We start from the raw sequence: 14,756 nt of genomic DNA on the forward strand, positions 1-14,756 counted from the left end.
TTCTAAATAAATAGAAACTATATACATAATTGACTTTGAAGGTAGTAATGAACATGGGGCTGGTTTAATTGCTAAGAGAAGGTCTGTTGATAGAAACAATGATGGCAAGAATAGGTCAAAGTCGAAACATAAGGAGTTGACTTGCAACTACTGTAAGTCTAAGGGGCATATCAAGATAAATTATTTGAAACTGAAGGCAAAGCAGTAAAGAGATAATAATCTAAATCAGCAAAATCAAGGGAATGCAAATCAGTAGAACAATCACAACTACCAAAACTTTCAAAATCAAGGAAACAAAAATTCTACTCAAGCTAGTGTTGCTCAAGAAGAAAACGAAAATCGGTTATTGATTTCATATTATAAAGACAAATTCAGTGATAGTTGAATTCTCGATTCAAGTTGTTTGTGCCACATGTATCCTAATCGTGATTGGTTCTCCACGTACAATGGATATATTGATGGAGTTATTCTAATGGGAAATAACGCCAAATGCAAAGCAATCGAGATTGGAACTGTTAGCATTAAGACGCAGGACGGCATGATCAGAACCTTGGAAAATGTTAGACACCTGAGGATGTATGGTCAGGTAAACCTGTTAATTATTTTTTCTCTTCGAATATTTGGATGCCTAGCATATGCACATGTTAGTAAGAGGAAACTAGAGCCTAGAGCAACAAAAACTATATCTTTCTTGATTATGATTCTAGTGTAAAGGGTTATAGACTTTGGTTTACTGATTCATCTAAGATTATCATTAGCAGAGACGTTACTTTTGATGAGTCTGCTATGCTTTATCCGAGCAGGGAATCGTTTGTTCCTTTTTATGAGAATATGTAAAGTGCTGCAGAGAAGGTGGAGCGTGAAGTAATTTCTTCGCAACTAGTTGAGTCATCTACTAATAATATTATGATTTGTGAACCTGAAAAGGAACAACCATTTTGGCATAAAAAGATGCCAAAACAGTAAGTACTCCTCTTGATGTTCATTTTATATTATCGAGTAGTTTATATCTACAAACAGATAAGGATATAAGATATATGTCACATGTTCCATACTTTAGTGGAGTTGATAGCCTTATGTATGCCATGGTTTGCACTCGATCTGACATTTCAGATGCTGTTAGCGTGGTAACTAGATATTTATCATGCCTACGCAAAGTTCATTGGCAAGTTGTGAAGTGGATTTTGAAATATTTTAAGGGTACATCTGATTTTGGTTTAGAATTTGGCAAAATTGGTAACACTCTTACATGATATGTTGATTTTGTTTATGCCAGTGATCTTGATGATGAGGTCTTTGACTGGGTACATCTTTTCTATTAGAGATTGTGCATTCAGTTGGAAAGCTACTTTACGGTGTACGGTTGCTGTGTCTACTACAAAGGCAGAGTATATAGCTATTACATAGGCTATTAAAGAGGCTCTATGGTTAAGACGCTTATTTGGAGAGCTCAGTACGGATCATTGTGTGATTGTTATTCATTGTGATAGTCAAAGTACTATGCATCTTACTAAGATTAGATGTATCATGAGAGAACAAAACACATTCATGTGTGGTATCATTTTATTCGAAACATTCTTATTGATGGCTATATCAAGGTCTTGAAGATTGATACAGAAAACAATGCAGCTGATATGTTGACAAAGCTCTTGCCTATTGCCAAATCCAAGCATTGATTGGATTTGGTTGATATTTGCTGCAACTGAATTTTACTTTACTGGGGGGAGAAGTTTGTTTATTGCTTATATAGAATTCAAGCCAAGATGGAGATTTATTGAGCATATCTTGAATTTACAATGGCCTTGGGCCAACGTTAGGATTTGGGAGCAATATAAATATTATTTTTTCTCAAATTATTAGATTATGAAGTAGCGACAAAAAGAGTCTTTAGGTTTTTAAGCCATTTTTTGTAATCATTGAACTTCTCTAATAGATTTTGCTTCTCCTCTCTTCATGGTTTTTCCCACAAGGATTTTCCACGTAAATCTATGTATTCTTTTGTTTCTCTCGATTTTAATTTCATTGTAGTTTCTCATCTGTGATAACAATTTTCTAGTCTTGTTCCGCCTTCTCGCGACTTGCGGGCTACAATCCCATTGACCGATCGAAGCTGGTCCTTTTCCACTGACCTTAAGATATTGGAGGCCACGCACGACCTTTCCAAGACGGACCTCAGAAATTTCTCTGGGCCACGGATGCATTGGCTGGATCGATCAAATCACGAGGTGGTCAATTTCGAGGAGGTTTTGCAGGTGATAGTTGCATACTGTATGCTTTTTGCTTGGCGTGAAACCAATGCCGTGGCCGTGGGGGGGGGGGGGGGGGGTTTCATTTTCATGACTAAAGAGACTTAAACTTCAACCAAGAGCTAAGCCATCTAGATATACTCTCAATTTCTTAAACTTTTCAAAATTGGCTGGGTCCTCGATGGGAGGAAATTTCTTCTAACCAGTTTGCGATTGGTACAGCCACGTGGGACTCTGATATGCCTCGCGTACAATGAAAAAGGAAGATTGACCTAGCGATAAAGGAGTCGGCCGTCTTCTACGAGGTCATGGGCCACGAGTTCGGTTCGTGTCGCCGGTGAATCTATGAACGGCTCGTGTTGCACTACCTAGCTACGACATATCAAGTGTGGAGAGATCTTCTGGCTGCGATGATGGAAGCGGCAACCTCGGACTTTCGGGTCAGGGTAGTGTGGAGCAGTAATAGCTTGAATCTTCCGAGAGTGTGACCCTTAGCTAACCATTAGAGGGAGTCATTAAGGCAGTCGCATCATCAAACACGGATTCGAGCATCTCAACATCTCGCACTCTTCATTCGTGTTACATCAGAGTAATTAGAGATATTATTCATGCAGACATTTCTGCATGACCTTTCTTCATCTATCGGAAACACAATAAATTAATAAATAAATAATTGAAATTTTGCAATCGAACGATGCAGATGTCCACACAGAATACTTTACAGCATAATTATTTATATGCCATAAAATTCCTCTTAATTTGTTTTGCTAAGAAGGCCGCATGTGCTACTCATGAAAAATCCCAAAATATGTCTAATCAGGAACGCTAACATAGAAACATATATACACCACACAAATATAGGTTTCGAAGGCAATTAAATCGAACTTCGTCAAATTGTACATGAGAGAGAATCTACTGTGCATACCCTCATGGTTGCCTCGGCAGAAGCCGTTCATCCTGTCCGTGGGACGGCGGGGCGAGTAGGTTTATTGGCCCGTTTCTTCAATCTTGCTTAGGTTGCGAAAGTTGGTGTTAGCGTTTGCCGTGCGTGAAGAGAATAACAAGTCAGCAACTTTCGCATCACTATTTCATTTAACCAAATCAAGTTGTACAAGAAGAAAGCTAGACGATCAAAAATTGGATAGATAAGCGAGTTAGGGGGTAAATATTTAGAGGGTAAATCGTGCATATCAAATACTTACCCCCAAATTCGTGCCGGGAAAATGGGGATGCTCCTTTTTTTTTTCTCTAGCTCACTGACAAACAACTAAGTGGACAAACCACTGATGGAACCAGGTTGGCATCAGTCGTTACTTTTGATTGAGCATGAACTTTCCCTTGAATTTCTCTTAACGGTCCTTCCCTGGTCCTATTATTCCTGCCATGGGTCGTCTACTCATGCGTAGACCTGTTAAAGACCTCGCCGGCGTCGGCGAGGTCGTCGCCCACGCCCAACTCAGCGAGGGCGACCCTCGCCCGCCAGCGAGGGCGCCTCGCCGGCTGCCGCGCGAGGTCGCCCACGCCCGACCCAGCGAGGGCGACCTCGCCCGCCTGTGGCGAGGCTTCCCCGCCCGACGCTGGCGAGGGTCGCCCTCGTCCGGATCTGCGAGCGGCGACCTCGCCGACGTCGGCGAGGGCGACCCTCGCCGACGCCGGCGAGGGTTGCCACGCCCGACTCAGCGAGGGCTTCCTCGCCCGACGCCGGCGAGGGTCGCCCGCCCGGCGAGGGCTTCCCTCGCCGGGACGCGGCGAGGGTCACCTCTGAGTTGGGCGTGGGCGACCTCGCCCGCTGTGCAAGGGCTTCCCTCGCCGGCGTCGGGCGAGGCGCCTCGCCTGTCGCCGGCGAGGTCGGCCACCCCTCGCCGGCCATGGGCAAGGCCGCCTCGCCGGCCTCTTCCTAGGCCGCCGGTGGCCGGCCGGCCACCGGCCGGCGAGGGGAGAAAAGAAAAAAAGAAAAGAAAGAAAAAGGAAGAAAGAAAAAAAGGAAAAAAATATTTAAAATTAAAAATGCCGAGTACACGCTAAAAATAATTATTTAAAATAAAAATGCTGATCGTACTACACCGACTCAGCCTCCGGCGAGCCACGTCGCGCAAAATTAATAAAAATGCCACGTGGATTTCCGGCCAAATTGGCACTAAAGTGATCTCTTTCCTCCGAATTGGCACCAAAGTGATCCGAAAAAGTTATGGCACCAAAGTGATCGCTGCACCAAGTTGTGGCACTTGTGGTGTACTTTTACTGTTAAAATGGGTCATGAATTCATTTCTTAATCCACATATGATGGGATGAGTTATTATATGGATTAGTTATATTCAATAAATAAGTTATAAATGGGTTTAAACATATTATAGGTGTTAAATGGATCATAAATAGGTTTACAACTTACTTAGATCCAACCCGCCTCTAGGACTTCTCTTTATTCTCTCTCGCTCTCACTCAATCTCGCGCTCGCTCGCTCTACACTCTCAACTCAGTTTGGATATGAGTTTTTCAAGATTGGATTAAATATGAAAATGTTTTAGCAATATGGATTGAGTTGGGTCGGGTATGTATATAGGCCACTAGATTTGCACTGCATTGAAGGTCAAAACGGGTTAAATGAATCTATTTAAATTGGACCATTTTCAACCCGACCCACTCATTTGATGGGTTTGCTCATGCCATTGACATCACATTCTCAAGTCAGAGAGAGAGAGAGAGAGATTGATTGGTTGGTAACGGTCAATTTGGGGAACCTTCTCTAGAGACAAGGCCTTTCTATTGAACTTCAATTAGAGACAAAATTGATGAATTGGACTAATCATATGTGTTAATCAATCGAATTTCAATAGATATCTTCGGGTTCGACATTGAATTTATATTCGTAGTCATTTATTTGATTAATTCCATCGTATGAAAGGAATTTTTCTACTAAGTCCTGTACTTAAGAATTATAATCTCTGAAGAACATGTCACCAATTATGTACGGAATATAGATGAAAAAAACAAGAATGGAGCCAAAAATCAAAGACTTAATGGTCAACAAGCTTGAATACTGACTACTATATGTCCAGCCTTTGTTTAAGCTATTGAATCTTCTTCCAAGGAGATGCTATAAATAGAGAGTGGTATTTCTCAGAATTCTTCGAGCAAATTGAAGAATTTCGAATTCCCCAAGTTCCTAGCCGAAGCAAGCACCATGAAGCCAGTAAATTGAGGAGAAATTCATGAATCAATCTATGTCGAATTCGCCTTCTTGATTTTTTTCTTATTTTATTCTCTCTCTTTCTTTTTTTTTGCAGAAAAAGGTGGTGATTAAGGTGTGTATGGACGAGCGTGCCTCGAAATTTTGTTGTTTCAGAATCAAAAACCCATTTTGTTGTTTCGGAATCAAAAACCCTCGCTCCGAAGTTTTGAGCCTTGCGGGTGGCTTTCCAGGTGATTGTTTTAGGTGTTTCGAGCTTTTGAATAGCAAAACAAAAAGAAACGGAAAAAAAAAGAATCTCTTTTGATTCGAAACCGATCCGTTTTCTTTGTTGGTTTCACTCCAGGAGTTCAATCCGTGGCACTGGTGGGTGACCGGGACCAGATCGACGTGACCGGAGTGGTCGACCCGGTCGACCTCACCACTTTGCTCAGGAAGAAAGTCGGGTTCTCGGAGATAGTGTCCGTGGGCGAGGCCAAGAAAGAAGACGAGAGCAAAGACAAGGATAAGAAGGACGGTATGCCCGTCGGATGGCCGTACCCGCCGTACCCGCGCCAAGAGATCGTATATGTCCAGCCCGATTCCTGGTGCTTGGCCCTGTAGGTACGACAACCATCGAGGATGACGACTCGTATAAATGTATAGCATCGCTGTGATCCGCTTATTTTTACGAGCAGTTTTGAGATGTGTATTAAATTAATTGCCGATTTTCACCGAGATTGAACTTTGTCACCGTGCTATGGATATGGCCAAGACTACTTCTCTCTGATTTTCACCAACATAATGGGAGCAGCATGCGTTCGAATTGATTGTGCTTTTGATATGAATTTTCTTTTCTTTTAGTGGATAATATCTATCTTTTCTTCCAATACAGAATACTTTATGGCATACTTATTTATAGGGTTAATACCACGAAAAACCCCAAACTAGTGCACATATGACAAATTTATCTCAAACTAATTTTTTGACTACCAAAAACCCCAAACTTACACTCCTATAACAAATTTACGCTCTTTTTGTTTCTGTTAAATTTTACCATCAAATTATTGAGCTGGATGACACGTGACTGTTGACAGGTGTACCATTTGGGGTTTTATCCCTCCGTTTGTCACAAGTTACCAATTTGTGATTTTTCGTGGTATTAATTCAATTTAACGGACGATAAATTTGTCACAAGTGTATCAGTTTGAAGTTTTTAATGGTCAAAAACTTAATTCTGGGTAAATTTGTCACAGAAATACCAGTTTGAGGTTTTTCACGGTATTAACCATTATTTATGTGCTATAAATCCTTTTGTAACTTTTGCTGAACTGTTCCATAACCTCAAAATATATCCAATTAATAATGCTAATATAGTAACATATATACACCATACGAGATAAGATGTGGTCCTCCAACTTATTAATATTTCTTCAAATCTCATCATTCAATTCATTTTATTGCAATGAAGCTGTTTAGATTGGCCTGTGCAATTAAATCGAATTCCATCGAATTGTACATGTACCCTCACGGTTACCTCGGCAATGGTCGTTCGCCCTCGCTGTAGGACGGCAGGACGAGTCGGTATAGCGGCCCTCGCCACGATCTTGACGAGGCAAGAATCGCTTCTCCTGCTGCCATCTTGCCGCAGTAGAAATGGCACGGGTGGCAACCATCGCTTTACTAGGTGAAGTTGGTGATGCACCATTATCGCACGTCTTTAGCGCCGGCATTTGCCACCGTCACTTGCCAACTTTTTCTTCAATTTGTTCGTGCTGCAAAAAAGAGGTGTTACGTTCAGCATGCACAAAAAGAATAGCGAGTCAAGGGTCGTCACATCGTTATTTTATTTTACCAAGTCTAATTGCACGAATAGAAAGCTTGAGGATCAAATTGCATAAATAAAACAAGTTAGAGGGTAAGATCCATGACAATATAATTTCATCTGCTTTCTCTAGCATGGCGATATTGAATGCTCCTTTTCTCTAGCTCACTAAGAAATAATTAGGGAAAAAGCCACCAAAAACTTTAAACTGTGCCAACTATGACATTACCCCAAATTTGTGACACAAAAATATCAAACTTGTATCCATGTGACACATTTACCTTACAAAAAACCTCATGAGTACAAGTTTGAGGTTTTTAGTATCATAAAAAAATTGAGATAAATTTGTCACACGGATATAAGTTTGGGATTTTTTGTTTCACAAAAAAAAAAGTTTAGAGTAAATGTGTTACACGGGATAAATTTTGGGCTTTTTGTGTCAATAAAAAAAATTTGGGCGTTAGATATAGTTTAGGATTATTGGTGTCTTTTTCCCAACAATTTAGTCGACAAACAAGTGATTGAACGCCGTTTGAATCAGTCATTACTTTGAATCAGTCTTTGAACTGTCCTTGCCTTGGCCCATCAATCCTTCTCGTGGGTCGTCTGCTCACCCCCGTCGCCTTCCACATTTGAGGGTTCACTTCTGACTACAAAATGCCTAGCCTTTGTTTTAAGTCATTTGAGTCTTCTTCCGAGGAGAGGCCATCAATAGAGAGTCTCGTCCCTCATTCCGTCTTCATCCTCCTCCAATATTTTCTCAAATTTCTTCCAACCAATCGAAGAATTTAAAGCTGCTTAAGTTCCTAACGAAGCAAGCACAATGAAGGTAATATGATGTAGAAAATCATGAATTGATTCGCCTTATGTCGCATGCTAATTCGCCTTCTTGATTTTGTTTTTGATTTTGATTTCTTTTTGCAGCAGAAGGTAGTGATTAAGGTGAGCATGAACGCCTCCAGCTCGAGATTTTATTGTTTCGGCCCCAAAAGCTCTCGCTGCAAAGCTATGAGAGTTGCGACTGGCTTTGAAGGTGATTGTTAGATTTTTATATATCTCGATGACCGTTTAGTTGCGTCTTCTGTAAATCTTTCTAGGTAGATGAGGTGAGTGTTAGATTCTATGTCGATCCGTTTTCTTTGTCGGTTCGACTCCAGGAGTTCAATCCGTGGCGCTGGTGGGAGACGACAAGGACCGGCTCGAGGTGATCGGAGAAAGGGTCGATCCGGTCAAGCTCACCACTTTGCTCAGGAAGAATGTGGGGTCCGCGGAGATAGTGACCGTGAGCGTGGTCGACGCGAAAGGCAAGAAAGAAAGCGAGAGCAAGGACAAGGTGGCACAGCCCATTATGTACGTCGGAGGAGTCCCGCACCGCGAAATCGCCTACGTCGTCGATCCATACCCATGTTACACTCAACCCTCATGCTCGATCATGTAGGATCGACAAGGATTGACGATGATGACTTATACAAATGTACACCGCCGATGGTTTTTTTAAATTTTGTCATGCAGACAGCTTCGAAAAATGAATCAGATCCGTTGCGCATTTTCATTGAGATTGAACTTTGTGATCTTGCTATGACCAAGACTACTGCTCTCTGAATTTTGGCTAGTTGGAGACTCCAATTCGAATTTTCTCCCAGTGATTGCAATTTCTTAGGGAATCAATCTATGGCAAAATTGTTCTCCGTCAATGTTTAGTGATGCTCGTGAGTTTCGAGCTTGAAATGCATTAATACTACATGACTTTCGGGCGATTAGGAAAGCGAAAGCAGGCTTGCTTTCTGGTTCTAGTTCGAGCACGAAGGGATCAAAATTTCCACGAAACAAATTTTCCACGAGGGATTTGATGGTGCGCGTGGGGGTAGATGTACCCGCCCCCGAGAGCAACGGGTAAATGAATATGATGGAAATCGATATGAATGACACAGAAAAGTAACTTGCTTGGGCATTTGAAAGGAATTAGAGTGAGTTAAAACGACGGTTAATATCACGAAAAATTTCAAATTAGTACATTTGTGATAAATTTACCGCAAAATAATTTTTTGATCACCAAAAACCCTAAACCGGTACATCTATGATAAATTTACTCCGAACTAATTTTTTAACCACTAAAAATCCTAAACTAGTACACTTATGACAATTCGCTCTCCATTAATTTTCATTAAATTTTACTGTCAAATTTCTGAGTTTAATTACACATGGCAGTTGACGGGTGTACCAGTCTGAGGTTTCACCTTCCGTTTGTCACAAGTGTACCAATTCGTGATTTTGCGTAGTATTAATCCAATTTAACATAGGGTAAATTTATCACAAATGTATCAGTTTTGGGTTTTTTTTAGTCAAAAAATTAGTTCTTGGTAAATTTATCACAGGTATATTGGTTTGGGATTTTTCGTGGTATCAACTCTCTATTTTTTCAAGCAAATAAAGATTGGCTAAATGGTTTTTTCTCATTTCGGAGAAAATTCTGTCGACCGATTTCTAATTCACGACCACACCTTTGAAAATACTAAATCGAGGGAGAAGAAGCTTTTGATTTCAACCACAGAATGCCACGGTCGAGCATCGATTGGCTTTCCAGACCACCAAATGAATCCACAAACTCTTACCCCAGAGACAAAATCACCCATACTTAAGTTTCTCACCGACGCAAGCTGACGTGGCATATGATCTGGACTAGGTGGGAATGATGATGAATTGATACTTACGTGGCGTGGGCCCGAGTAAAATGGATATGATCGGGTATTCAAGCGCCTTGACAGAGCATTACGTGATCTTTCTTGGCGTTTGTTGTTTGTTGATGCAACAGTTCGTGTACTTCCAAGAGTTAGATCCGACCTTCATCCTCTCTTGAGTGCTCTGTACCGTGAGAGGACTCTTAGGGTAAATCGGCATTTCCGATTTTGAAGCAGCTTTGGTTAACTCGTACTTCTTTTAATGAGTTTGCTCAACTTAATTGGAATGATGAGTTGCCGATTCGTGTTGCTATGAATCCTTTCATAACTTCTGCTAAAATGTTCATAACCTCAAAATATATCCAATTAATAATCCTTTTTACGCAAGAATCTTCTCTTCATTTTCTCCTGCGGCGGCTCTTGCCTTGTCCTTTTACGTTCCTTTCCGTAGGTGGTCGCTTCACCTCACCGACTTTGCGTTCTCCCCTCATATTTCAAGGAAAGCCACAGAGACGGACGACGACGATAAAGTGAAAGTTCCACCTGATCACTACAGCGGAAAAGGGTAAACGAGAACAGTTTCCGAGGGTTAAACGTCTCCACGACTTGGGAGACACCCTCGGAAGCGTGCCACAAGCTCCCCCAAACTAGCGACATCACGCCTTCACATCCTAGGCTCGAACTACGGGGAGGTTTTCAAAAGACTCCCCGATGCACCAGCAGCTAACACGTCCTTTACAATCGGCAATTCGAAGCTGAACCGTACAAGATAGAAAGCTTGACGATCATACTGCATCAATATAACAAAGTTAAAGGGGTAAAATTCAGTATTTATACACATGAAGTATATATAGCCATATGCTTTTTCACTTCGAAGTGACAAAGTCCTTTTACTTTTGCTGGAAAATGGGAATGCTCCTTTGCTCTGGTTCACTAAGAAACAATTAAGTCGGCAAACCAATGATCGAACCTGCATTTAATCAGTCAGTACTTTGGAATTGAGCATGAACTTTCCCGTGATTTTCGCTTAACTATCCCTGCCTCGTCCTATCATTTCTTCTCGTAGGTCGTCTGCTCACCCCTTTGACTTCACATTTGAGTCTTGACTTGTGACTTCTATCTGCCCAGCCTTTGTTTAAGTTTCCTGTTTCTTCTTCCAAGGAGAGGCTATAAATTGAGAGTGGTACCTCAGTTCGTCTTCAGCCCTCCTCCAATATTTTCTCCAAATTCTTCGGACCAAATTGAAGAATATTAAGTTCCTCGAATTCCTAATCGCAGCAAGCACCATGAAGGTAATGTGATGAGAAAATCACGACTTAATTCACCTTGCGTCGCATGCTTATTCATCTTCTTGATTATAATTTTTTTTGGCAAGCAGAAGGTCGTGATTAAGGTGTGCATGAACGACGATACCGCGAGATTTTATTGTTTCGGCCCCCGAAGCTCTCGCTGCAAAGCTATGAGAGTTGCTACTGGCTTCGCAGGTGATTATTAGATCTCGATAACATCTTGATGATCATTTAGCTGCGCCTTCTACAAATCATTCTATGTAGATGGTTATTTTCAGGTGAGTGTTAGATTCTAAACTGATCCGTGTTCTTTGTTGGTTCAACTCCAGGAGTTCAATCCGTGGCACTGGTGGGAGATGACAAGGACCGAATCGAGGTGGTTGGAGAAAGGGTTGATGCGGTCAAGCTCACCACTTTGCTCAGAAAGAATGTCGGGTTCGCGGAGATAGTGACCGTGGGTGAGGCTGACGCGAAAAAAAACGAGAATGAAGACACGGCGGCACAGCCCGTCATCTGGTCGTACGTCGGCGGGGTCCCGCACCGTGAAATCGTCTACGTTATGGATCCATACCCACATTATAGCGAACCCTCGTGCTCGATCATGTAGGATCGATAAAGACTAATGATGATAACATTTATGTGTGTGTGCGCGCGTCTGCGCATTGTTTTTTTAATTCTTTTACACAAACGGTATGAATAAAATTGATTGCCCATTTTCATTGAGATTGAACTTTGTGATCGTGCTCTGACCAAGACTGCTCCTCTCTGATTTTGACGATTGGATGCATTTTCTTCCCAATGTTTGCAATTTCTTCAGGGAATCAAGCTATAGCGAAAAACGTTGTCCGGCAATGTCTTGTGATGCTTGTGACTTTTAAGCTTGAAATGCACTGCACCAACGCGTCGGGTGTACTTGGCTCTAATTCCTCTACGATGGCATATATATTGGGCTTATCGATGTTCCTACAAAGAACAAACAACGTACTGGCCAATCAATGATTGATCCCCGATTGAATCAGTCACTGATTACTTTTATGCGAGAATCTTCTCTTCGTCGTCTCCTGTAGTGGCGCTTGCCTTGTCCTCATATGTTGCCTTCCCGTAGGTGGTCGTTTCACCTCACCCACGCTCCATTCTCTCCTCGTATCTCAAAGAAAATCACAGAGACAGACGACGACAAGGATGGGAACATAGAGCACAGACGTTTCACTCAATCACTACAAGGAAAAAGGGTCAATTAGGACAGTTTCCAAGGGTTGAACGTCTATATCAATAATGGTTTCTAGCTGTCTGCAATTTTACAGAACCCGTGTAAACCCCATTCAAAAACCGAAGTAAATAGTAAACACTCACGAGAATAATGTAATACGGGACTAATAAAAAGATGCAAGAAGAAAAGGGTTTGTCTCAAAGAATAATCCAGACATGCATATATGTATGGGGAACCCAAAAAACTTGCGACGAAACCAAGGAACATGTAGAGCAGAAAGAAAGGGTGAGAACATCAGATGATATACACGGAAGTAAAAGTGAAGAATTCAACAAGTGAGGAGGAGAAGACGATGAAGTGGTGTTGCGTATCAGGGCCTGCATGACTCCTCTGATGCCAACTAAGAAGAAGTCGAACATCCCCCTCTTTGGTCAACTGTTGAAACCACCTCCTTAGATGGCATTCAGGGAGCCAGGCAGATCATACGCGCCGCTCCTTCCACCACTCACCTGCAGTTAACAAGAATCCCCTCTCTCTCTCTCTCTCTCTCTCTCTCTCTCTCTCTCTCTCTCTCTCTCAAAAGCTGGAGACTGGACAGGTTGAGAAGAAATCAACACTAGAGGACTCGCTTAAAGGCAACGAACTGAAGGAACATCCTCTATATATACCGGGCTAATGCGGTGTCGATCAATCCTACGGGTGAACCCCCTTATTTTCTTCGTGGAATCGGGAATAAACATCACCTCTTATGTGATTGGTTCTGTTTGCGATAAAAAAACTTTAAGAGGTTTTAGTCACACGTAGACGACAAATATTCGAGGCGGAGATTGGAGCGATTGGACCACAAGGGCCGGCAGATCAAGAAAGCTCTTGTTTGCTCTAAATTGGCCGTGCAATAATATGGTCGTTGGCCCTGCATCTATACGACCGACTAGAGACTAACATATTTCCAAAGTTGTAACCCAAAAGAAACTGCCATTATTAGAAAATGGCATTGGCCGCTTTTGTATCCTCTGTAGCCATATAGCTAGGGAAGCAACCATACGACCACCACTGATTGACTTCTGTCCCCTTTGCTCTATAATTAATTATTGCTTTAATTATGAATCCAACACTTGCTTATTTATTTATTGTTTTGTTGGCTGATTTTTGTTGATATTGATTGCATTAAACATGGTGATCATGATAGGAATCAAATACAGTGGCTTATATGAGCTTCAAGGTGAGACGGTGATGAATTATGCTGTGGTGACGTTGGATGCATCTAGTCGAGAATCTGAATTTGGAAAACATGTTTGGGGCACATTGCCGAGAGAAGTGTGCAAAATTCTGAGTGAAATGAATCTGTTGTGAGGTTATATGGCTAAGGAACCGAATGTATGCAGGTGGTATGACATGAGCAAATAGCGAAAGGTGCAATTCAATAAGACTATCAGAGAAACCACGAATATTGCAAAGTTGATTCACTTGGATGTTCGTAGTCTGCCACATTTTCCTTTGAGAAAGAGTGTTGGTTTTATGCTAACAATTGTCGATGACTACTCAAACAAATCAAGGAAAACTTGGGTTTGTGTGTTGAGGCACAAATATGATGATGTTGTCAAGATCAGGCACATGAGAGTTTTGATCAAAATGGAGACTGGTAAGACAATAAGCATGTGCATAGTAACACGGAGTTCCGCTTGAAGCTGGTGATTAATTTTGCATGAAGGAAGACATGGTGAGACACTACACAAGTGCTAGACTAACAGTGAACCATAGCAACTTATAGATTTGATGAGCAAAACATTACTAAAGAATCTCGTACGCTTACCCTCATGGTTACCTCGGCAAATACCGTTCATCCCCTCTATAGGAAGGCGAGGCGAGTACTTAGTTAGAGGGTACATTCCACAACTATTCATATGTACATATAGAGCCGTATTTTAGTTTATTTTAAAGTGAGAAATGTCATTTTAGTTTTGCTGGATATCCAAGATTGACCTCGCACGAATGTTTGGTCAAAGACGTATTGACGAGGACATCGCGCCAAGCTCTGAAAGATTTCAGTAGATGTAGTTTCGGCAATGTTGAGGATCTTCATGTCTGTATGCTATGTAACATGAGACACTCTATGTGACCTAAACGAGAATGCACTGAGCATTTTGGTGCCATAAGAAAGGACGACGACGACGACAAAGTAGAAGTTCCACTTGATCACTACAACAGAAAATTATAAACGAGAACAATTTCCGAGGGTTAAATGTCTCTACGACTTTGAAGACACCCTCAGAAGCGTACCACAAGCTCCCCAAACTAGCGACACTATGCCTTAACATCCTAGGCTCGAACTACGGGGAGGT

General features: G+C 41.7%; 3 protein-coding genes across 3 annotated transcripts; all 3 read left to right on the forward strand.

The window, feature by feature from the left end:
• Nucleotides 1-412: 412 nt before the first annotated feature.
• On the forward strand, nt 413-6,297 carry LOC130139163 (uncharacterized). The gene is made up of 3 exons (XM_056315590.1): nt 413-586; nt 5,531-5,666; nt 5,780-6,297. The coding sequence occupies exons 1-3, from the start codon at nt 413-415 to the stop codon at nt 6,034-6,036; spliced, it is 567 nt and encodes a 188-aa protein (XP_056171565.1). The 3' UTR covers nt 6,037-6,297.
• Nucleotides 6,298-8,110: 1,813 nt separating this feature from the next.
• Nucleotides 8,111-8,994, forward strand: LOC115688869 (disease resistance protein RGA5-like). The gene is made up of 2 exons (XM_030614807.2): nt 8,111-8,270; nt 8,395-8,994. Exons 1-2 carry the CDS (start codon nt 8,111-8,113, stop codon nt 8,673-8,675), a joined length of 441 nt encoding a protein of 146 aa, XP_030470667.2. The 3' UTR covers nt 8,676-8,994.
• A 2,207-nt stretch (nt 8,995-11,201) lies between these two features.
• On the forward strand, nt 11,202-11,811 carry LOC115688870 (disease resistance protein Pik-1-like). The gene is made up of 3 exons (XM_030614808.1): nt 11,202-11,207; nt 11,294-11,399; nt 11,534-11,811. Exons 1-3 carry the CDS (start codon nt 11,202-11,204, stop codon nt 11,809-11,811), a joined length of 390 nt encoding a protein of 129 aa, XP_030470668.1.
• Nucleotides 11,812-14,756: the final 2,945 nt, after the last annotated feature.

Source organism: Syzygium oleosum, unplaced genomic scaffold (genome assembly GCF_021117445.2).
Source record: "Syzygium oleosum isolate NSW1041296 unplaced genomic scaffold, Sole_v2.1 Sole_v2.10, whole genome shotgun sequence".
NCBI lineage: Eukaryota > Viridiplantae > Streptophyta > Magnoliopsida > Myrtales > Myrtaceae > Syzygium > Syzygium oleosum.

Excerpts from the sequence above, each read along its gene's own strand:
- LOC130139163 (XM_056315590.1), top strand. The coding sequence starts at position 413 with ATGTATCCTAATCGTGATTGGTTCTCCACGTACAATGGATATATTGAT. Across the intron at positions 587-5,530 it reads ACCTGAGGATGTATGGTCAG|AAAAAGGTGGTGATTAAGGT; the intron begins GTAAACCTGTTA and ends TTTTTTTTGCAG. Across the intron at positions 5,667-5,779 it reads CCTTGCGGGTGGCTTTCCAG|GAGTTCAATCCGTGGCACTG; the intron begins GTGATTGTTTTA and ends GTTTCACTCCAG.
- LOC115688869 (XM_030614807.2), top strand. The coding sequence starts at position 8,111 with ATGCTAATTCGCCTTCTTGATTTTGTTTTTGATTTTGATTTCTTTTTG. Across the intron at positions 8,271-8,394 it reads AGTTGCGACTGGCTTTGAAG|GAGTTCAATCCGTGGCGCTG; the intron begins GTGATTGTTAGA and ends GTTCGACTCCAG.
- LOC115688870 (XM_030614808.1), top strand. Across the intron at positions 11,400-11,533 it reads AGTTGCTACTGGCTTCGCAG|GAGTTCAATCCGTGGCACTG; the intron begins GTGATTATTAGA and ends GTTCAACTCCAG.